The 19,966-nt window shown below is 34.9% G+C and overlaps 1 protein-coding gene across 1 annotated transcript; it reads left to right on the forward strand.

Moving 5' to 3' along the window:
- Positions 1 to 14,558: 14,558 nt before the first annotated feature.
- LOC120171927 lies at positions 14,559 to 19,449 on the forward strand. The gene is made up of 3 exons (XM_039179533.1): positions 14,559 to 14,708; positions 16,129 to 16,347; positions 19,237 to 19,449. The coding sequence occupies exons 1-3, from the start codon at positions 14,559 to 14,561 to the stop codon at positions 19,447 to 19,449; spliced, it is 582 nt and encodes a 193-aa protein (XP_039035464.1).
- Positions 19,450 to 19,966: the final 517 nt, after the last annotated feature.

Here is a 19,966-nt window from a genome sequence, read left to right on the forward strand (position 1 = left end):
AAGTATACTTATCAGGATGGTCTTACTTCTATGCCTTATTATGGGCAGTAGGGAGAAGCTTGTGATTCATGAAATGATTCCACAACTTGGCCTTCGGTTGTAGTCTCTCGCGATCCACTGTTCATCGGCTAACTTGTTGCCCATTCCACTTTGTGTTTGAAAAAACATAGGTCTTCCAATATGCCATGGTAAGTCTCATTTCCGCCTCGTTTGTGAATGTGGTGTGGTTATCAACAATATCCTACAAGTTAAAATAGCGATTAATAGCCGAAGAGGTAAAGTAAATAGAAATACCACAAACCACCACGACATGTTGCTTTGGGTCAGTTAAGTTGGCATAAAACTCCTTCACCGGAGAGGCATTCACGTTCCCCGGATGCTTGGAAAATTTTTTCCACTAGTGTTGGTGAATGATGTCCTTTACATCACTGCTAAGGTCAGCATCTTCAACATCAGAGAATATAAAGCCTAACTCAAAGAAAACCTGACAGTTTTTTAGCCCTTGAAATTGTTCTTACACCGCTTCATCGACGAAATACGATGGAGATGATGGAGCCATGATTTAGGGATGTGAGCGCACCATGGTTTGGTTGACAAAATAAGGACAAGATGAAAAGCTTGAAAATTTTTGGCTATGGCGTTCTTTTTAAGGAGGGAAGAAGAAGAAACTAAAAAGATTATGTGAGAGAGTAAAAAGATAGAAAAAAGGTAAAACGAGAAGAAGGTTATTTAACGGGTAGATGAGGGATTGGTTGGGGAAAAGACAAAAAAAAATAAATGAAAAATTGAACCCTAATAACCTTAAAAAATTCAAAAACTAAAAAGGTAAAAAAGTGTTCCCTTCTATTTTATCTTGTTGCCGCCCACTCATATTTCCTTAGAAGTAAGATCATCACATGCCTACTGCATGGGCCCAAAAAAATGCAAAACAATATAAAATACTTAACCGAAAAAAAAAACAAAATATAATATAACAGTAATATAAAACAAAATAAACATTTATTTATGCACATGAGTAAATCCAAAATGTAATGGCATCTTCAAGATGATTAGCCGATTCTGACATCGTGCAAGAAGAGTGTTGATTTGTCATGCAAGGGCGAAGTTCCTTGATAAGCTTTCAAATGTTGGTCGTTAACTTTGAAAATGGACCCATAATCTATATTCTTGATATCATCAACACCATGAGGGTAGACACGGTGTACTTCAAAAGGTCATGCCATTTGTCTTGGTTTTTTATGAAAATACTTTCCAAAGCTTGGCATTTTCATATGCTTGTGCTCAAAATTCTTCTATTTCATTTAGATCAAGTAAACGGTTCTCCCCAGCTAGTTGTGCGTCAAAGTTTAGCTTCTTGATAGCCATGTAATACCCCAAAAATTTAGACAGTGACCAAAATGAAAATTTTGAAAGTTTGATGGTCAAAGTAGAAAGTTTGGGAAAAAGTTTAGGGAATTAAGTGATAATTTCCTAAAAAAGAATTTTATTCCATAATTATATGGTTTACTCTTGAGATTGGAGTTTTATGGAAATCATATTGTTGGATTTGGAATTTAGTAAAGAAAGAGTTAAAGCCGGTAAGGAATCGATAAATTCCGATCGAATTGGAATTTTACAAAAATTTGAAGGATGTTATAAAATGGTTGGAAATATTATTTTAATATTTTGGATCAGAGAAATTTGGTCTGGAAATGTGCAAATTTGCAGATTTAACCGAAACAGTGGAATTTAGTGACTAAAATGCAAGATTTGAAAATTCAAGGTGAATTTCGGAAGTCAAAGACAAAATAAATTATGTTTGACTTTGAAATATGGTATTGATCAGATTGCTAGGTTATATGGGGAATATGGAAATTCATTAAGGGCAAAAGTGAAATTTCCTATTGAATGGAATAAAATATTCTATTATAATATATATATTAAGCATGTGTTAGATATTATATCATTAGAATATCAAATATAGTGGAGCAATTCAGCTTCTTCTTCATCAAAGGGCCGGCAGCTCCAATCTTGAAGGTAAGCATCTTTAGTTTTAATTTTGAAGCTAATTCTTGAGAATTAGACAAAGTGTGGTTAGGAAAAATATTCTACTTTCAATTCTCTACATTTTGACATGAATATTACTAGGGTTTCATGTTCAAATTTATCTTGAGTCGATGAAGGGGATTTTGATTCTTGTGTTTTATGGGTTTTGAAGAGTTAAGTGATTTTAAAGAATTGGTTGTAAGAAATGATGAAGAACATAAGGATGAAGTTAAAGAAAACAGTTTGGATTTTGATTCTGGCAATAGGTTCGAAAATTCACCAGAAAATATATAAAAATAATTTGGAGGTTATTTTTATATATTGTGTTCATATATGGATATAGTTTTGTTTAAAACAAACGGAGATCAATTTCAAGTTGTATACAAATATATATATGAATTTTTAACTGAGGAAAGGTCAGAAAAGTCGGACAGCAGAATTCTGTAACAAAACAGATTCTGTTGGTGAACTTTGAAAATTCACCATAAATTGTAAAGAATGAATTATAATTATTTATTTATATGGATAGATTCATATTCGAGTCTAGTTTTCAATGAAAGAAACGGAATTAAATTCCAGTGTCTGTATCAATACAGTTTAATGATTCTTTAAAGGTAGTACGAGTTGTCTGAATTCTGGAAAATTGATGGGTTATTGTGTAAGTGTTATATAATTGATGTACTATGCTGGAATTGTTGTTTGAGAATTGAAATGAGTGTTAAATGTGAAATTGATTATTTTGGGAAGATTGAAATGATTGGTGATTTAAGTACAACAATTTCATAGTTGGGATACGTAAATGTATTTATGCTTTTGTAAAAGCATTTGAATGGAAATAATTTCAATGTTGGAATTATTGGTATTAAGAATTTAAGTGGTAAAATGGTGAATACCATTTTGAGTAAATGGGAAAAGTTGGTTCCAATGTTATAAGGAATTATTAAGAGTTGAATATTTTGATAGATGATGAATTTCAAATATAGTATGGAGATATGGTGGAATGTATTTATGTTAGTAAAATACTAACATATGTATTATTATGAATTTTTGATTTATACAGATCATGGTTGATTTGCAATTGAAGCAAGTCAAGTATGAAAAGGGTATATTATGGACAATAGTGAGGCTTATATATTTTGAAAGACATAAAGTGTCAAGGTGAGTGCAATACATGCATGAAATTACACATGGATGTTTTATACATCATAAAGAAGACTTGCGATAAGTCGACCTTGTTTATATCATCATGATATTATGCCATGTTTTTATAAATTGACATGACATTGAAATGTCACGGTATGAAATCAAAATGCATTGATTATGAAAAATGTGATATTTTACCATGAATGTTTTCGGGTATGAACTGCCCAATGTTAAATATTGATAATATACTTTGCCATGGATGAATTGAATAAAATATACTATATGCCCAAGTAAGTCATTGAGGGACAGGGTATAGTTGGCATGCCATAGAGTATAGCAGCTGCAGGTTTATATTAGCACTATAGTGTGTAAGGACACTAAGTGCAGGTTTATGTCCGGATTAGCACTATAGTGTAAGATTAGTGTAGGTGGTGGGCACGACCTTATGTGTATTGTCCGGATTAGCACTATGGCGTAAGCTTAGTGCAGGTTTAGCAATACAGTGCAGATATTTTACTCGTATACCCAGGGTCCTCAGGGTGTTATATTGGGCTATTGTCTACGTTTTATTGACTATGGATTATGTTTTATTGGTTAATAATGGTAACCATGCAAATAAGCTTATGAGCTTACGGAATAATGGCAAGTATATTGAAAAAATAATAATAAGCTTATGAGCTTATGGAATTTAAATGGTAAGTATTTTGGTAAAAATAAGCTTATGAGCTTATGGGATGAAAGGTAAGAAATTTTATATTATTTTGATCATGGTAAAATATTGAAGATGCTATTAGCATGGTTTTATGGCATTGGATTTGAAATCTAAATTCATGCATGAATTGTATTGCACTATATATTGTTTTAATTGCCTTACTAAGTTTATACTTAGCGTGTGATGATTTTCACGCGTAGGTAAAAAGGAAAGAATAAGAATAAAGAGTTCATAACGACATCAAGCATCGAGAGGTATATTTCAATATCAGTAAGACATCCTATTGTGAAATTTGATTTTAGATAGTGGCATGTAATTTGAAAATGATCAATATATTTGTTGAAATAATTTTGGAAATTTTTATAGTGATAAAAGGTTAATTTTTATGAATTTATATGTAAATTTTCGGAAGTTACTATAGCATGAACAAAAACCACGTTTTAAGCAAATTTTTCCAGAATACATTTGGGGTATCGATTCCCCTGATACAGGGAATCGATTCCCTTGCTACAGGGAATCGATTCCCCCACTGTTCACTGTTCACTATTCGGGTACTATTCACTATTCATAATTAAAAATATTTTGAATTAAATTGGTTACAACGAAACGTAATTTTTATGATATGATAATTTTATAATATCATTTATTATTTTAAGAAAATAAATTTTAAATCGCTTTCGAATCGTAAAATGGTTTTAGAAAATACGGGTGACATCCGTAATCTGTATAAGTATAATTATACGGGTTATGGGTGTTACATTTATTAGTATCAGAGCTACAGGTTTAGCCGATTCTAGGACTAAACTGAGGTTTTTTTGAGTTAAAAAGTGTATACATGTCACTAGGATGTCAAAAGTTACTGATATTTGTATATATACTGTGATGATGTTTATTGGGAGTAAAGTTACTTTTAATAATGTATGATGATTCTGACTATGTTCAGATGTTGAAATTAAAGACAAAGGTAATAAAGTCAAAATGGTTGAAAAGAATGTCGAGATTGAAATCGACAAAAATGGAACATATATGACTTATATAAAACACCTTAGAAGGGTGGATGTTATAAAGGATTTTTCTCCATTTTGTGGAAGAATTGATTTAAAAGTTTGAATGGCTTACAAGAAAAGTCAAATCGGATGAGGATCCAGAGGAGATATCTGAATCTAGTGAATGATTTTGAGGTTCTCCATGTAAGCTTAAATAAGTGAGAAATATTTAAGCTAAGCATTAAATTATTTAAATCATTGATGATTTGAGTAAGAGAAATTGAGTAAGCGATAAATATGATTTCCGCTAAAAGTTTAAAGAAAGTTGAATTATTAGGGAATCAAATGGTTATGAGTTGGATTGAGAATAAATATCAAGTCCATAAAAATTTGATAGAGTTACCTTGTGAAGTTAAAAATGAGGAAATTGATTGTTTAACTTTCCATGCTGAAATGAATTATTGTTTAGATTGAGATGGATTCTCAAGAACTTGAAAAGTGTTAGATTCCTAGTGAGAAAAAAATAGTAAATTACTTGATAGTGTGATTTTAGCATTAACTGTTATGGAGTTATTGCTACAAATTTATCAATTTTTCTTATTGAATGATGTGAACATTGAGATTTTCATTTAAGATGGAAAATGTTTCAATTGTTCGAAAATATTATCTTTGGATTTGGAAAAGTTATACAAATTTCCTTAAGAATGAATTAAGGAATTATAAAGTAGAAATATTCAATTCTACTTGATATCGAGTGATATTATAACGGAAAACCCATAGGTCATGGTCATGGTCACGGTTATGATACAAGTGTTAGAAGGACAATTAATAAATGTCCAGTAAAGATTCAGGAGCTTATGTTATTGATGAATCTGATAGGATTATCATTAACAAGTTTAAGATCATTTTGATCATGATTTGGTTGTCTCTGCATTAAGGTCGGGTTAATGATCGCAAGAAGCGATTAATTTACAAAAATGCAGGAAAAAAAATTAATGATTGATGAAAAAAGTGAAATCATCAATAGGTGATATCAACAATGGTTATGATTAAGATGATGTTAAAAGGATGTATAGCTTTTCTAGCTAAGGTGATGGATACTCAAGTATCTGAAGTAAGATCATATGATATTTCCATAATTTGGGAATTTCCATAAGTCTTTTTAGATTTATTATTATGGGTTACCTCCAGATTGAGAGGTGGAATTTAATATTAATGGTTATCAAGGCATTAATCTTGTATTTATGGGTTCATATCGAATGATTGCGATTGAGCTAAAAGAATTAATAAACAAATGCAAGAGCTGATAAATGGAGGATGCATTAGATTGAATATTTTATACCTTGGGGTAAACAGGTATTGGTTATAAAAAATGGATATATGCAATTATGCATAGATTATTGAAAATATTATTGATAGTTAAACAGAGTAACTATCAAGAACAAATATCATATTCTGAGGATTAATGACTTGTTTTATCAGCTTAAAAGGAGCAATAATGTTTCTAAAATTAATATTCGAATGGGATATCACCAGTTAAATTTTAAAGAGGAAGATGTTACAAAGATAGTTTTCAAGAAACGGTATAGACACTACGAGTTCGTAGTAAAGCCGTTTGGTTTGAAAATACTCAGGTAGCATTCATAGACCTGATGAATCAAGTATTTTAATTTTACTTGGATTAATTTGAGGTGGTTGTATTGATGACATCCGGGTATACTCGAATACAAAGAGATAGAGCATGATGCTTATCTTCGTACTGTATTCAAAATACTTAAGGATAAAAAGGTATATACTAAACTGTCAAAGAGTGAGTTTTGACTATCAGAAGTTGATTTTCTTAGTCATGTTGTCTCAACATATGGCATAAGAGCTAAAAAATATATATATTATAAGAAGAAGAAAAAACAGAAGAAAAAAAAACAGAAGAAGAAAAAAAATAGAAAAAGAAAATGAAAACGAGAAAGAAAAGAAAAAGAGAAAAAAATGAGAGATGAAAAAAATATTTCGCTTGTGGAAAAAAAATGACTAAAGACTTTGAAGTCAACTTTGATGGAAATTATTGAGGAATAATTTTTATTCCTCATAATGATGAGTTGAAGAAATATTTTTTTTCTAAGGCACATTATAGTTCACTGACTATGCATACAAGTGGGAACAAAATATATCAGGATGTAAAGATTCATTTTGGTGGCTAGGTATGAAAAGAAACATTACTGAGTTTGTTGTTACATGTTTGACATGTCAACAAGTAAAAGTTGAGAATCAAGTGCTTTCGGAATTATTACAACTGATTGCTATTCCAGAATGGAAGTGGTAAAGAGTCACTATGGATTTTGTTAGAAGACTACTTTTGACATTAAATAAAAAGTATTCCATTTGGGTGATAGTGACTGGTTTATTAAATCGGCACATTTAATTCTGATATGGATGGACTATGCATTGGATAAATATACAGAGTTGTATATCAAGGAGATAATTCGACTACATGGAATGTCAGTTTCCATTATATCAGATAGAGATCCAAAGTTCACTTTAAGATTTTGGAAATATTTGCATAAGTTTGGGTACTTGATTGAATTTCAGTGCGATCTTTCATCCACAGACGGATGGTAAGTCAGAAAGTTCTATTCAAATATTAAAAGATATGCTGAGAGCATATGTGATTGATTCTAAGGAATCATGGGAAAAGAAAAGTAATTGTTTTTAGTAGAATTTTTCTACAATGACATTATTAAATTAAGCATCAAGATAACTCCGTGTGAAGTTTTATATGGGAGAAAATTTCGAACACCATTGAATGGGTTCAAATTAAAAAGATTGAAATCTTGTTGTCACAGATTTATTGAAAGAAGTTGAAGATAAAGTAAAGATAATCTCAAGACGATATTGGATCGACAAAAGTCTTATGTAGACTTGAATTAAAAAAAAAGATTGAATTTTCATGAAGGTGATAAAGTTTTTCTTAAAGTATCACCTTGGAAAAAGATGTTGCGCCTAAAATGCAAAGAAAAACTAAATCTAAGACTCATTGGAATTTATGAGATATTAAAAAGAGTTGGACTGATGGATTATCAGTTAACATTAACTCTGGAGGTATTTGGGAACCAGAGATGGACAAAGTATACAATATTTTTCATGTGTTGATGCTTAGAAAGTATCGATTGGACATTTCATATGTTATTTCATCAGAGGAAATTAAGATACAAACGGATTTGACTTATGAAGAAGAACCAGTTCGGATATTAGCTTGAGAAATCAAAGAAATACGTAACAAGATGATTTCTCTAGTTAAAGTGATTCAGAAAAATCATAATGTAGAGGATGTTACTTGGGATAGAGAGGATGATATGAAAAATGTAGATATTTTTAAATCAGATTGAAGAATTTGATTAAACAAGTTCAAAATATAATGATGTGCATGATCTTTACAAAATTCTCAAAGCAAAGAGGAATTTTTTTTTTTTGAAATTCAAGAATTTGACAAGACCAAAAGGGAGTTATGAATTTTCAAGGGAAAAGACGAGTTAGTATTTTCGTAGAAAGTTTTAAAATTTGAGGACGAATTTTATTAAGGAGGGGAGAATTGTAATACCCCAAAAATTTAGACAGTGACCAAAATAAAAATTTTGAAAGTTTGATGGTCAAAGTAGAAAGTTTGGGAAAAAAGTTTAGGGAATTAAGTGATAATTTCCTAAAAAGAATTTTATTCCATAAATATATGGTTTACTCTTGAGATTGGAGTTTTATGGAAATCATATTGTTGGATTTGGAATTTAGTAAAGAAAGAGTTAAAGCCGGTAAGGAATCGGTAAATTCCAATCGAATTGGAATTTTACAAAAATTTGAAGGATGTTATAAAATGGTTGGAAATATTATTTTAATATTTTGGATCAGAGAAATTTGGTCTGGAAATGTGCAAATTTGCAGATTTAACCGAAACAGTGGAATTTAGTGACTAAAATGCAAGATTTGAAAATTCAAGGTGAATTTCAGAAGTCAAAGACAAAATAAATTATGTTTGACTTTGAAATATGGTATTGATCAGATTGCTAGGTTATATGGGGAATATGGAAATTCATTAAGGGCAAAAGTGAAATTTCCTATTGAATGGAATAAAATATTCTATTATAATATATATATTAAGCATGTGTTAGATATTATATCATTAGAATATCAAATATAGTGGAGCAATTCAGCTTCTTCTTCATCAAAGGGTCGGCAGCTCCAATCTTGAAGGTAAGCATCTTTAGTTTTAATTTTGAAGATAATTCTTGAGAATTAGACAAAGTGTGGTTAGGAAAAATATTCTACTTTCAATTCTCTACATTTTGACATGAATATTACTAGGGTTTCATGTTCAAATTTATCATGAGTCGATGAAGGGGATTTTGATTCTTGTGTTTTATGGGTTTTGAAGAGTTAAGTGATTTTAAAGAATTGGTTGTAAGAAATGATGAAGAACATAAGGATGAAGTTAAAGAAAACAGTTTGGATTTTGATTCTGGCAGTAGGTTGGAAAATTCACCAGAAAATATATAAAAATAATTTGGAGGTTATTTTTATATATTGTGTTCATATATGGATCTAGTTTTTTTTAAAACAAACGGAGATCAATTTCAAGTTGTATACAAATATATATGAATTTTAACTAAGGAAAGGTCAGAAAAGTCGGACAGCAGAATTCTGTAACAAAACAGATTATGTTGGTGAAATTTGAAAATTCACCATAAATTGTACAGAATGAATTAGAATGATTTCTTTATATGGATAGATTCATATTGGAGTCTAGTTTTCAATGGAAGAAACGGAATTAAATTCCAGTGTCTGTATCAATACAGTTTAATGATTCTTTAAAGGTAGTACGAGTTGTCTGAATTCTGGAAAATTGATGGGTTATTGTGTAAGTGTTATGTAATTGATGTACTATGCTGGAATTGTTGTTTGAGAATTGAAATGAGTGTTAAATGTGAAATTGATTATTTTGGGAAGATTGAAATGATTGGTGATTTGAGTACAACAATTGCATAGTTGGGATACGTAAATGTATTTATGCTTTTGTAAAAGCATTTGAATGGAAATAATTTCAATGTTGGAATTATTGGTATTAAGAATTTAAGTGGTAAAATGGTGAATACCATTTTGAGTAAATGGGAAAAGTTGGTTCCAATGTTATAAGGAATTATTAAGAGTTGAATATTTTGATAGATGATGAATTTCAAATATAGTATGGAGATATGGTGGAATGTATTTATGTTAGTAAAATACTAACATATGTATTATTATGAATTTTTTATTTATACAGATCATGGTTGATTTGCAATTGAAGCAAGTCAAGTATAAAAAGGGTATATTATGGACAATAGTGAGGCTTATATATTTTGAAAGACATAAAGTGTCAAGGTGAGTGCAATACATGCATGAAATTACACATGGATGTTTTATACATCATAAGGAAGACTTGCGATAAGTCGACCTTGTTTATATCATCATGATATTATGCCATGTTTTTATAAATTGACATGACATTGAAATGTCACGGTATGAAATCAAAATGCATTGATTATGAAAAATGTGATATTTTACCATGAATGTTTTCGGGTATGAACTGCCCAATGTTAAATATTGATAATATACTTTGCCATGGATGAATTGAATAAAATATACTATATGCCCAAGTAAGTCATTGAGGGACAGGGTATAGTTGGCATGCCATAGAGTATAGCAGCTGCAGGTTTATATTAGCACTATAGTGTGTAAGGATACTAAGTGCAGGTTTATGTTCAGATTAGCACTATAGCGTAAGCTTAGTGTAGGTGGTGGGCACGACCTTATGTGTATTGTCCGGATTAGCACTATGGCGTAAGCTTAGTGCAGGTTTAGCACTACGGTGCAGGTACTTTACTCGTATACCCAGGGTCCTCAGGGTGTTATATTGGGCTATTGTCTACGGTTTATTGACTATGGATTATGTCATCTGATAAGCCCATAGTGCTTCGTCTAGTTTATGGGACTAGTCATTCCTTCTAGGATTCACCATATTCTCTAGGATTTTTTTAATCTCTCGGATGGACCCTTTGGCTTGCCCATTGGTTTGTTGGACATATGCCATGGATATTTTATGTCGTACTCCATATTTTTTAATGCCTTGGTGATTAGCTTGTTATTGAAATTACTGCCCTTGTCACTGATGATGGCTTTAGGTGCTCCAAATTGGGTGAAGATGTTCTTGTGAAAGAACTTGAGCACGATTTTAGAGTCATTCCTCGGTGTTGTAATAGCTTTAACCCACTTAGATACATAGTCCACAGCAAGCAAAATATACAAATCTCCAAAAGAAAATAGGAACGATCCAATGAAGTTAATGCCATACACATTAAAGTGCTCGATCTCCAGAATGTTTTGCAATGGCATTTTGTATCGTTTGGAAATGTTCCTAGTGTGATGACATCTATCATACGCTTTGTAAAACTCACGAGCATCCTTGAACAGTGACAACTAATAAAAGTCTGACTGGAGGACCTTAACAGCAGTGCTCACGCCTTCGAAATGTCATCCATAGGGGGCAGTGTGGCAATGTTGTATATGTCTCTATGCTCCTCTTCAGGTACACAATGTCGAATTATTTGATCAGCGTAATGTTTGAATAAATATGGCTCATCCCAGAAGTAGAACTTGGCTTTATGCTTGAACTTCTTCCTACCATGGATATTCAATTCATAAGGCAAAATACCACTAACAAAAAAATTGGCTATGTCAGCGTACCAGAAAATAGTCATGGCATATAAAATTTTCTCATCAGGGAATTCTTCTTGAATATCTAAAATGTCATTGCATTCAGAATTGTTCTCTAGCCTAGATAAATGATATGCAACCTGGTTTTCAGTACCTTTTCTATCTATTAACTCTAAGTCAAATTCTTGTAGTAGTAATATCCACCTACTGAGTCTAGGCTTGACATCTTTCTTGTTCACTAAGTATTTTATACCTGAGTGATCAGTGAGAATAATAACTTTGGTGCCTATCAAGTATAACCTAAACTTGTCAAATGTAAATACCATGACAAGTAATTCGTTCTCAATGGTAGTATAATTCAGTTGTGCTCCATTCAAGGTGCGACTACCATAATTTGTAACATGGAAAATTTTACCTTTGCGTTGCCCAAGCACAACTCCCACGGAAAAATCGCTTGCATCACACATCAGCTCGAATGGTGACGTCCAATCGGGGGAAACCATAACGGGTGCAAAAATAAGTCTTTGTTTCAGTCGGTGAATGCACCATGGAAATTTTTATCGAACACAAAGGGTTGATTTTGTTGAAGCATAGTGCATAAGGGCTTCAATATTATGGAGAATTCCTTGATGAATCTTGGTTATGCATAAGGTAGTCCATGCATATCTTCCACCAGGTGACAGTGCGTGTTGGTAACAACTCATTATCACCATGGTTATGCCTCCCTTCTTTGGCACACATTGGACGAGACTCACCCAATAACTATTAGAGATGAGGTAAATCACTCTAGCATCAAGCCATTTTAGAATTTCTTTCATTACGGCTGTCTTCATGATTGAGTTTAATATTCTTTGTGGTTCTATGGATTTGCCATGACATTCTTCCAGCAGGATTTTGTGCATGCAAATGGTGGGACTTATCCCCTTGAAAAAACACTTAGCAAACTACATTATTGGTTATGAGTAAAGGTAGATGAAATAATAACAGGTAAAGTTTCATTACTTCCTAGATAAGCATATTTCAGATGTTGTGGAAAATTTTTTAACTCTAGGGTAGGTGCATGTTGTAATGTGGGCTTAGGAGGAACAAACTCATCGAAATCAAGAGGTTCAAAATGTGCACATGGGCTAGGTATCAGGTAGTTAGCCTACTACTCCTCCAAAACAAAATCATTGGGCTCCACGACACTTTCTTCTTCAATAAGCCTCTCATAATATTCTAATTGAATGAAATTGTCATGGTAAAATTAATCAGCTTATCCTGTTATCAATGAATTTGCTTCAAAAATGCTATGTCATTCTTTAGACTCATCTATGTACTTGAGAGTACGGAAAACATTAACAGTGACACATTGGTTGGCTACTCTCATGGTAAGTTCACCCTTCTAATAATCGGCAAGAATACATCTGGTAGCTAGGAAGGGTCTCCCCAAGATTATGGGTTCCATGGCATCAACCTTGCATTCCAGTATAAGAAAATCTATTGGAAACTCAAATTTATCCACCTTTACAATGACTTCCTCGACTAGCCCCTCGGGGCGAACGAGCGGTCGGCTAGTTGTAAGATAACAGAGGTGGGTCTCGCATTTCCTATTACAAGATTCATGAATATTGACTTAGGCATTAAGTTTCCAATTGAGCCAAGGTCACATTATGCCTTCCCAATATAATTTTCTCTTATCGAACCTGGAATAATAAAGCTATCTGGATCTTATCTTTTTTACGATAGCTTGCTTAAGAAAGAGCAATATGCTTTTACCGTGGCAACTATATCATACTTCTTAGCTTTTCTTTTCTTGGTAACAATATCCTTGAGAAATTTAGCATATGTTGGCATTTGTTCTATAGCTTCAAGAAAAGGAACATTGATGTGATGTTGGTCCAGAATGTCGACAAACTTCTTGAATTGAATATCATCATTATACTTATTCAGTGTTTGTGGGAAAAGAGGTGGGGGTCTGACTTCCTTTAATGAAGGGGTGGGAACATCATTTTCCATGGGATTTGTGCTTTCTCCCTTAGTTTCTTTACTAGATGAACCCTCATCATTTTCCTCTTCCACTTGCATTTCTTTTGGCATTTCACGCTCAGTTTGCATGGTTATAGGGGGTAATTCATTCTTCGGTCTTCCCCCAAACTTGTCTTGAACATTGATTTAGGTGCCACTTCGTAGAGTGAGTATACAACATTGCTCTTTGCCATGAGGTTTTGTGACTTCAGTGCCACTCGGTAGATGACCTGGTTGACGTCCTTGTAATACTGCAATAATTTGACCAACCTGACCCTCTAACGCCCTCAGAGATGAGTTTTGGCTTTGAAGTAATGCTCATTCGTTTTTTATGGAGGTCACATGGTCTTGTATCATGGTCTTCTTGGTTGCTATAAACTCTTGCATTAAGGCCTCCAAAGAACTTATGTTAGATGAAGATAACATTGCCTTATTAGAATTATGCCATGGCATATTCGTTTGAAAACCTTGAGAGTCATTGAAATTCTGTTGCTGAACAGGATGACTATCATTACTGGTTCCTTGATTTCTTCAAGAGAAGTTTGGATGTTGACTGATAACTCTGTAAAAAGGTCATATTTTGGGATCTTTTCACTTAAGTTATTGAATGTCTAAGAGCCCATTTAGGACCATTTAGAAGCATTTAGGAGCATATAGTTGCATGTGGTGGAATTCGGTTTACCGCATCATTTTAATTTGTCATCAGTGCTGCTTTATGGGGAAGGTGTTTGTTTGATGATGTGCAGGATTTGAGAGCAAGGAAAAGAAAAAGGAAAATGCCGTGGCATAAGGAGACTGCTGAGCATAATGAAAATGCCGAGTTGGATTGGCATTTCGAAAGCGAGCAAAGTGCGAGAAAATATTTTTGAAGCCAGTTGTCTCCCATTTTCACCAAGAGCGAGAAATCCACCTGGATTAGCACTACAAATGCCCATGATGCCATGCTGAAGATGTCAGATGCCCATGCTGGACCACTGCCCCATGCTGGATCACTGCACCATACTGGACCACTGCCCCATGCTGGATCACTACACCATGTTGGACCACTGTCCCATGCTGGACCACTGCCTAATCCTCACGAGAATCAAGCAAAGTTGGGGGCATCTTAGGAATTTCAACATAAATTCCTAGGGTTTTTCTCCCCTTATAAATATAGGATGAAGCTACATTGAAGAAGACTTTAGTTCCAGCCACATTTGATCTTAAAAAGTTAGAGAGAGAAAGTCTCATCTTTCTCCGTCAATCCCACTTGCCGTGGCATTTCTCCTTGACTAGTAGAAGGGAGTGGTGTTCTAAGCATCCGAGAGGAGTTAGTTCACTAGGAGCAGTTCTTGGTGGCCGAGGAAGGCATTTGGCAGTGCACGTTGAAGGCTTTTTTCCTCCCCTTAGTACTTGCTTTTATATTTTGTTATTGGGTTGTAAGGAACGAATGAATCTTGCTTTGGGCTTGTTGATTTCGAACCCCACCATGAACTAATCCTATTTGGTGGGATTTTGCATGGTTATTTAAGTTGTTATTTTAATGAATGGTTGTTGTTTCATGCACTATTCTGTTTTGTTTATGATGCTTAAATCCTTGAGGTTGTAGGAGCTACGAGAGTAGCCTTTCCTTAGGAGGGTTCATGAGGTTCGAGAGAATGCATTGGCAATTTATCTTTAGTCTTCGAGAGAAGCTAGGGAGGAACTACATAAACAACGGGTTCTAGATAGTAACTAGGCCTAATCCACCTTAGAGATAAGGATAGGATTTCATTCGACTAAAAGGAGTTGTGTATAAACGATAGGTTAGATGTTAATGCTGCCGCAAAAACGTATTGCCGAGACATATTCTATTAGCTGAGTCAATAGGATCACTCCTTGGACTTACGCCAATCGGTTTTGCCAGGGCATCTTTAGTCTATCGAGTCCCTTACTAGAGATAGCATAGGGCACATCAGTAGACTCTGTTAGGCAGGGTAAGCAGAGAAGAAGCACCATTCAGAGAAATAGACTTAAGTTTTCCTTGTGTCTCCCATCACTCATTTCCATTGCTGCTTGTCTTGTGAGAAAGCTAAAGTCCTACATATATTAAATCTAGTATTTGCATTTTTATTTTGCCTTGACATTTCCATTTGTTTTCACGTATCACAATTTAATTCGCCACGACATATCCATTTGCTACCACACTATCACCACTCCATTTCCACTACGTCCATTCCATTTTGCCACTGCATTCTCATTTGTATATACCATAACTAACTTTACTTAGGTGAAAAAGTAAAGTGCCTTGACAAACCTATTTGATTTCCCCAATTCCCTGTGGAGACAATACTCTACTTATCACTTTATTACTTGTTCGATTGTGTATACTTGCACACATATCCGCATCATATTTTAGTACTCACAAATAGCGGACAAGTTTTTGGCACCGTTGCCGGGGAATTGGCAACTGGAAGTTAATTAGTTTTGTCATAGCATTTTTATTTTACTTGTTCAATTTTTTTGTATAGTTTTACTTGTTATTTTCCTTGTCTTTTTCAGGTTTTTATTTTACGTACTCAAAGTGCTCCAGCAAAGATGTATCAAATTGGAAATCAAGGAATAGGTCAAGAGGAATATCAACATGCCGAGGCAATTCCGAATGCTGGGAATGCATCTAGGCCTCATAGTATTCGAGATCATTTAAATATTATCATGGACGAACTAAATCCTGGAATTTTGGCACCCATGATTCAGACAGCCCACTTTGAGCTCAAACCGGTTATGTTCGACATGTTGGACTTTATTGGACAGTTTGGTGGTGCTCCTTATGAGGATGCAAGGCAATATGTTCAGGCATCCAACTCAGCATGTCTATTATGCCATGACAATCACAATGAGAGTGACTGCCCGACCAATCTAGAGTCCATCAACTTTGTAGATAACTAAAATCGAGGCAACAACAACCCCTATTCTAACGATCTTGGATGTTGTCAACATCCAAACATTTTGAGGGGAAATCAAGGAACCACCAACTCTAGTCAGCCCGCTAGGCAGCAGAACTTCAGTGACTCCCAGGGTTTTCAAACGAATATGCCATGGCATAATTCTAACGAGGGAGTACCATATTCATCTAACACAAGCTCTTTGGAGGCCACGATGCAAGATTTTATCGCAACAATGAAGACCATGCTGCAAGACCATGCCTTGGAGGGTCAGGTTGGCCAAATTGCCACGGCATTACATTTTTGCCCACATGGCAGTCTACCTAGTGATACTGAAGTCACTGAGGATCAAGACATGGAGCATTGTGGTACATTCACCTCAAGGAGTGGCATCAAAATCTATAAAGATGCTAAGTTTGGGAGGAAGACACTCGGAGAGCCCGATCATGAGATTATGCACGAAGATCCGAAGGTGCAAGAAGATTTACATTTGCTGGAAAATAATGATGAGGGTTCGAAGAGTACATCCAATGAAGAGAAGAAAAATTTTGCCACGGCAAAAGAAAAGCCCCCATCAGTAGGAGTTGATAACCAAAAGAAAGCTGTAGAATTTTACCGTAACAAATTTTTATGCAATGATAATCACTTCAATCTTGATGAAGAAGATAAAGAGGAGCTCGAGGATATTCCAAAGGAGATGAGTAAGTGTAGCTCACCCATAGCTAGATCGGGTATGAAATTTAAACCTTTGAATCCTATTGAATTTACTCATCCTAAACCTCAACTAGTTGCTCATTTTTCTTGGCTAGAAATTGTGAAAGAACTAAGGAATAAAATGGAGATTAAGGAAAAATTCCCTAATGAGAAATTATTATTTACCGCGGCAATTTTGTGGCATGCTAACATTGTCAATTTTCTTGTTAGTGTTGTTTTGCTTCCTTACTTGACTAGCCTAGGAAAGAACAAGGTCATACACAATGGTGGGTATTGGCATAGGGATGACCTCGACCTCTCCAACGAATTTGCTGCCCAAATGATTTCAAGTTGCCCCAGCAAAAAGGAGCGAAAAGAGATCTCATTCCACTACCATTCAGCTTCATGCAGAGAGCACTTTGAAGAAGATAGGACTACTGCAAAGGTCCTAAAATTCAGATGTGAAAGACCCGAAATGCCAAGGCAAATTATTTTGAAGGCAGAACTGTTATATGTGTGGGGCATTTTGGTCTATACTGGTGCTCCGATCGAGCGTGACAAATCTGCACTCTTATTGCACGATGTCGAAACTGGCCAAGCATCTTAAAGATGTCGTTCCATTTTGGATTTACTCCTGGTCCATACAACCCTCAACCGTACCAACATCAGATTTTGAACATTCCAGCCCCACACAATTACGAAAGCGCACACGTCGCACGACCGCCACACCACCACAAGCATGAAGTCAAGGTACCTTGCATTTGCATTGCATTTCATAGCATGTAGTTTGTTTACTTAGTTTTTATTAAGCATTGAGTACAATGCTTATCTCAAGTTTGGAGGAAGTAGGGTTCTCGGATCATTGCATGATAGTACTAGTAAAATAAGTATGCCATGACATTAGTAAGTTGCTTGAATTGTTTTCTGGAATTAGTTAAGGGTGCCCGATGATGATGAATTCTTGATGGCTAGGATAGAATGTACATGACTGGTTGAGGACGAGAGAACCAACTCTAGGACTTACTTCTTTGAAATCCTTGAATACACGATTGTATATTTTCCATGCTTGAGAAACTTAGAAATTTTTTATAAGAGAATTCTTAAATGTCGTGGCATAAAACTTTGAATGATGAAAACCCCACAACAAAAAAAGAATAAAGTTATGAATAAATGCCTCGGCATATCTGTAGAGAGACACTCCGCTATGCCACGATATTTCCTGGAAACTGCAGTTAAATAAATGGCAGCTATGGCATATGAGTGAATGAAAGAAGTCACGGGATGACACTACCTGACTAGCTCAGGGGTGGAAGGTATGCTCCCTTTCACCTAGAGTATGGGATGGTAGGTGTGATGGGCTGACTCCTCTCGAAGCAGAGTTAATGAAAGAAAAGAAAACAATGTGGAGTAAAAATTTGTAAATGTCGTGGCAAATTAAGAAAGTTTGCTTAGAAAATTTTTAGGTTTTTTAAGCATGGACTGGATACAAATACGCACACACCCACAGAAAGAATCTTTCCCTAGGGGACAGTACTTGATTTCTCGAACTAGTCTAGCAGGTTGAAGCCAAATGATGAGGGCTGAAATTTTATCCCATATAACTAGTCTGCTTCTGAACTTGTCATGGTATTTTTGTTTTGCTTAATACTATCCATTGCTTGAGGACAAGCAATAGCTTAAGTTTGGGGTGTGATAACTCCGTAAAAAGGTCATATTTTGGGACCTTTTCACTTAAGTTATTGAATGTCTAAGAGCCCATTTAGGACTATTTAGATGCATTTAGGAGCATATAGTTGCATGTGGTAGAATTCGGTTTGCCGCGGCATTTTAATTTGTCATCAGTGCTGCTTTATGGGGAAGGTGTTTGTTTGATGATATGCAGGATTTGAGAGCAAGGAAAAGAAAAAGGAAAATGCTGTGGCATAAGGAGACTGCTGAGCAGAATGAAAATGCCGAGTTGGATTGGCAGTTCGAAAGCGAGCAAAGTGCGAGAAGATATTTTTGAAGCCAGCTGTCTCCCATTTTCACCAAGAGCGAGAAATCCACCTGGATTAGCACTACAAATGCCCATGCTGCCATGCTAAAGATGTCAGATGCCCATGCTGGACCACTGCCCCATGCTGGATCACTGCACCATGCTGGACCACTGCCCCATGCTGGATTACTGCACCATGCTGGACCACTGCCCCATGCTGGACCACTGACCAATCCTCACGAGAATCAAGAAAAGTTGGGGGCATCTTAGGAATTTCAACACCAATTCCTAGGGTTTTTCTCCCCTTATAAATATAGGATGAAGCTACATTGAAGAAGACTTTAGTTCCAGCCACATTTGATCTTAAAAAGTTAGAGAGAGAAAGTCTCATCTTTCTCCGTCAATCCCACTTGCCGTGGCATTTCTCCTTGATTAGTAGAAGGGAGTGGCGTTCTAAGCATCCGAGAGGAGCTAGTTCACTGGGAGCAGTCCTTGGTGGCCGATGAAGGAATTTGGCAGTGCACATTGAAGGCTTTTTCTCCTCCCCTTAGTACTTGCTTTTATATTTTGTTGTTGGGTTTTAAGGAACGAATGAATCTTGCTTTGTGCTTGTTTATTTCGAACCCCACCATGAACTAATCCTATTTGGTGGGAGTTCGCATGGTTATTTAAGTTGTTATTTTAATGAATGGTTGTTGTTTCATGCTCTATTATGTTTTGTTTATGATCCTTAAAGCCTTGAGGTTGTAGGAGCTACGAGAGTAGCCTTTCCTTAGGAGGGTTCATG

This window comes from Hibiscus syriacus, unplaced genomic scaffold (assembly GCF_006381635.1).
Source record: "Hibiscus syriacus cultivar Baekdansim isolate YM2019G1 unplaced genomic scaffold, ASM638163v2 tig00111837_pilon, whole genome shotgun sequence".
Taxonomy (NCBI): Eukaryota; Viridiplantae; Streptophyta; class Magnoliopsida; order Malvales; family Malvaceae; genus Hibiscus; species Hibiscus syriacus.

What these genes read in the sequence shown, in the direction of transcription:
- LOC120171927 (XM_039179533.1), top strand. Translation starts at nt 14,559, where the DNA reads ATGTCAGATGCCCATGCTGGACCACTGCCCCATGCTGGATCACTGCAC. An exon ending in AGAATCAAGCAAAGTTGGGG is followed by an intron (nt 14,709 to 16,128) that starts GCATCTTAGGAA and finishes TGTCTTTTTCAG; the next exon opens with GTTTTTATTTTACGTACTCA. An exon ending in CCCACTTTGAGCTCAAACCG is followed by an intron (nt 16,348 to 19,236) that starts GTTATGTTCGAC and finishes ATTTTCACCAAG; the next exon opens with AGCGAGAAATCCACCTGGAT.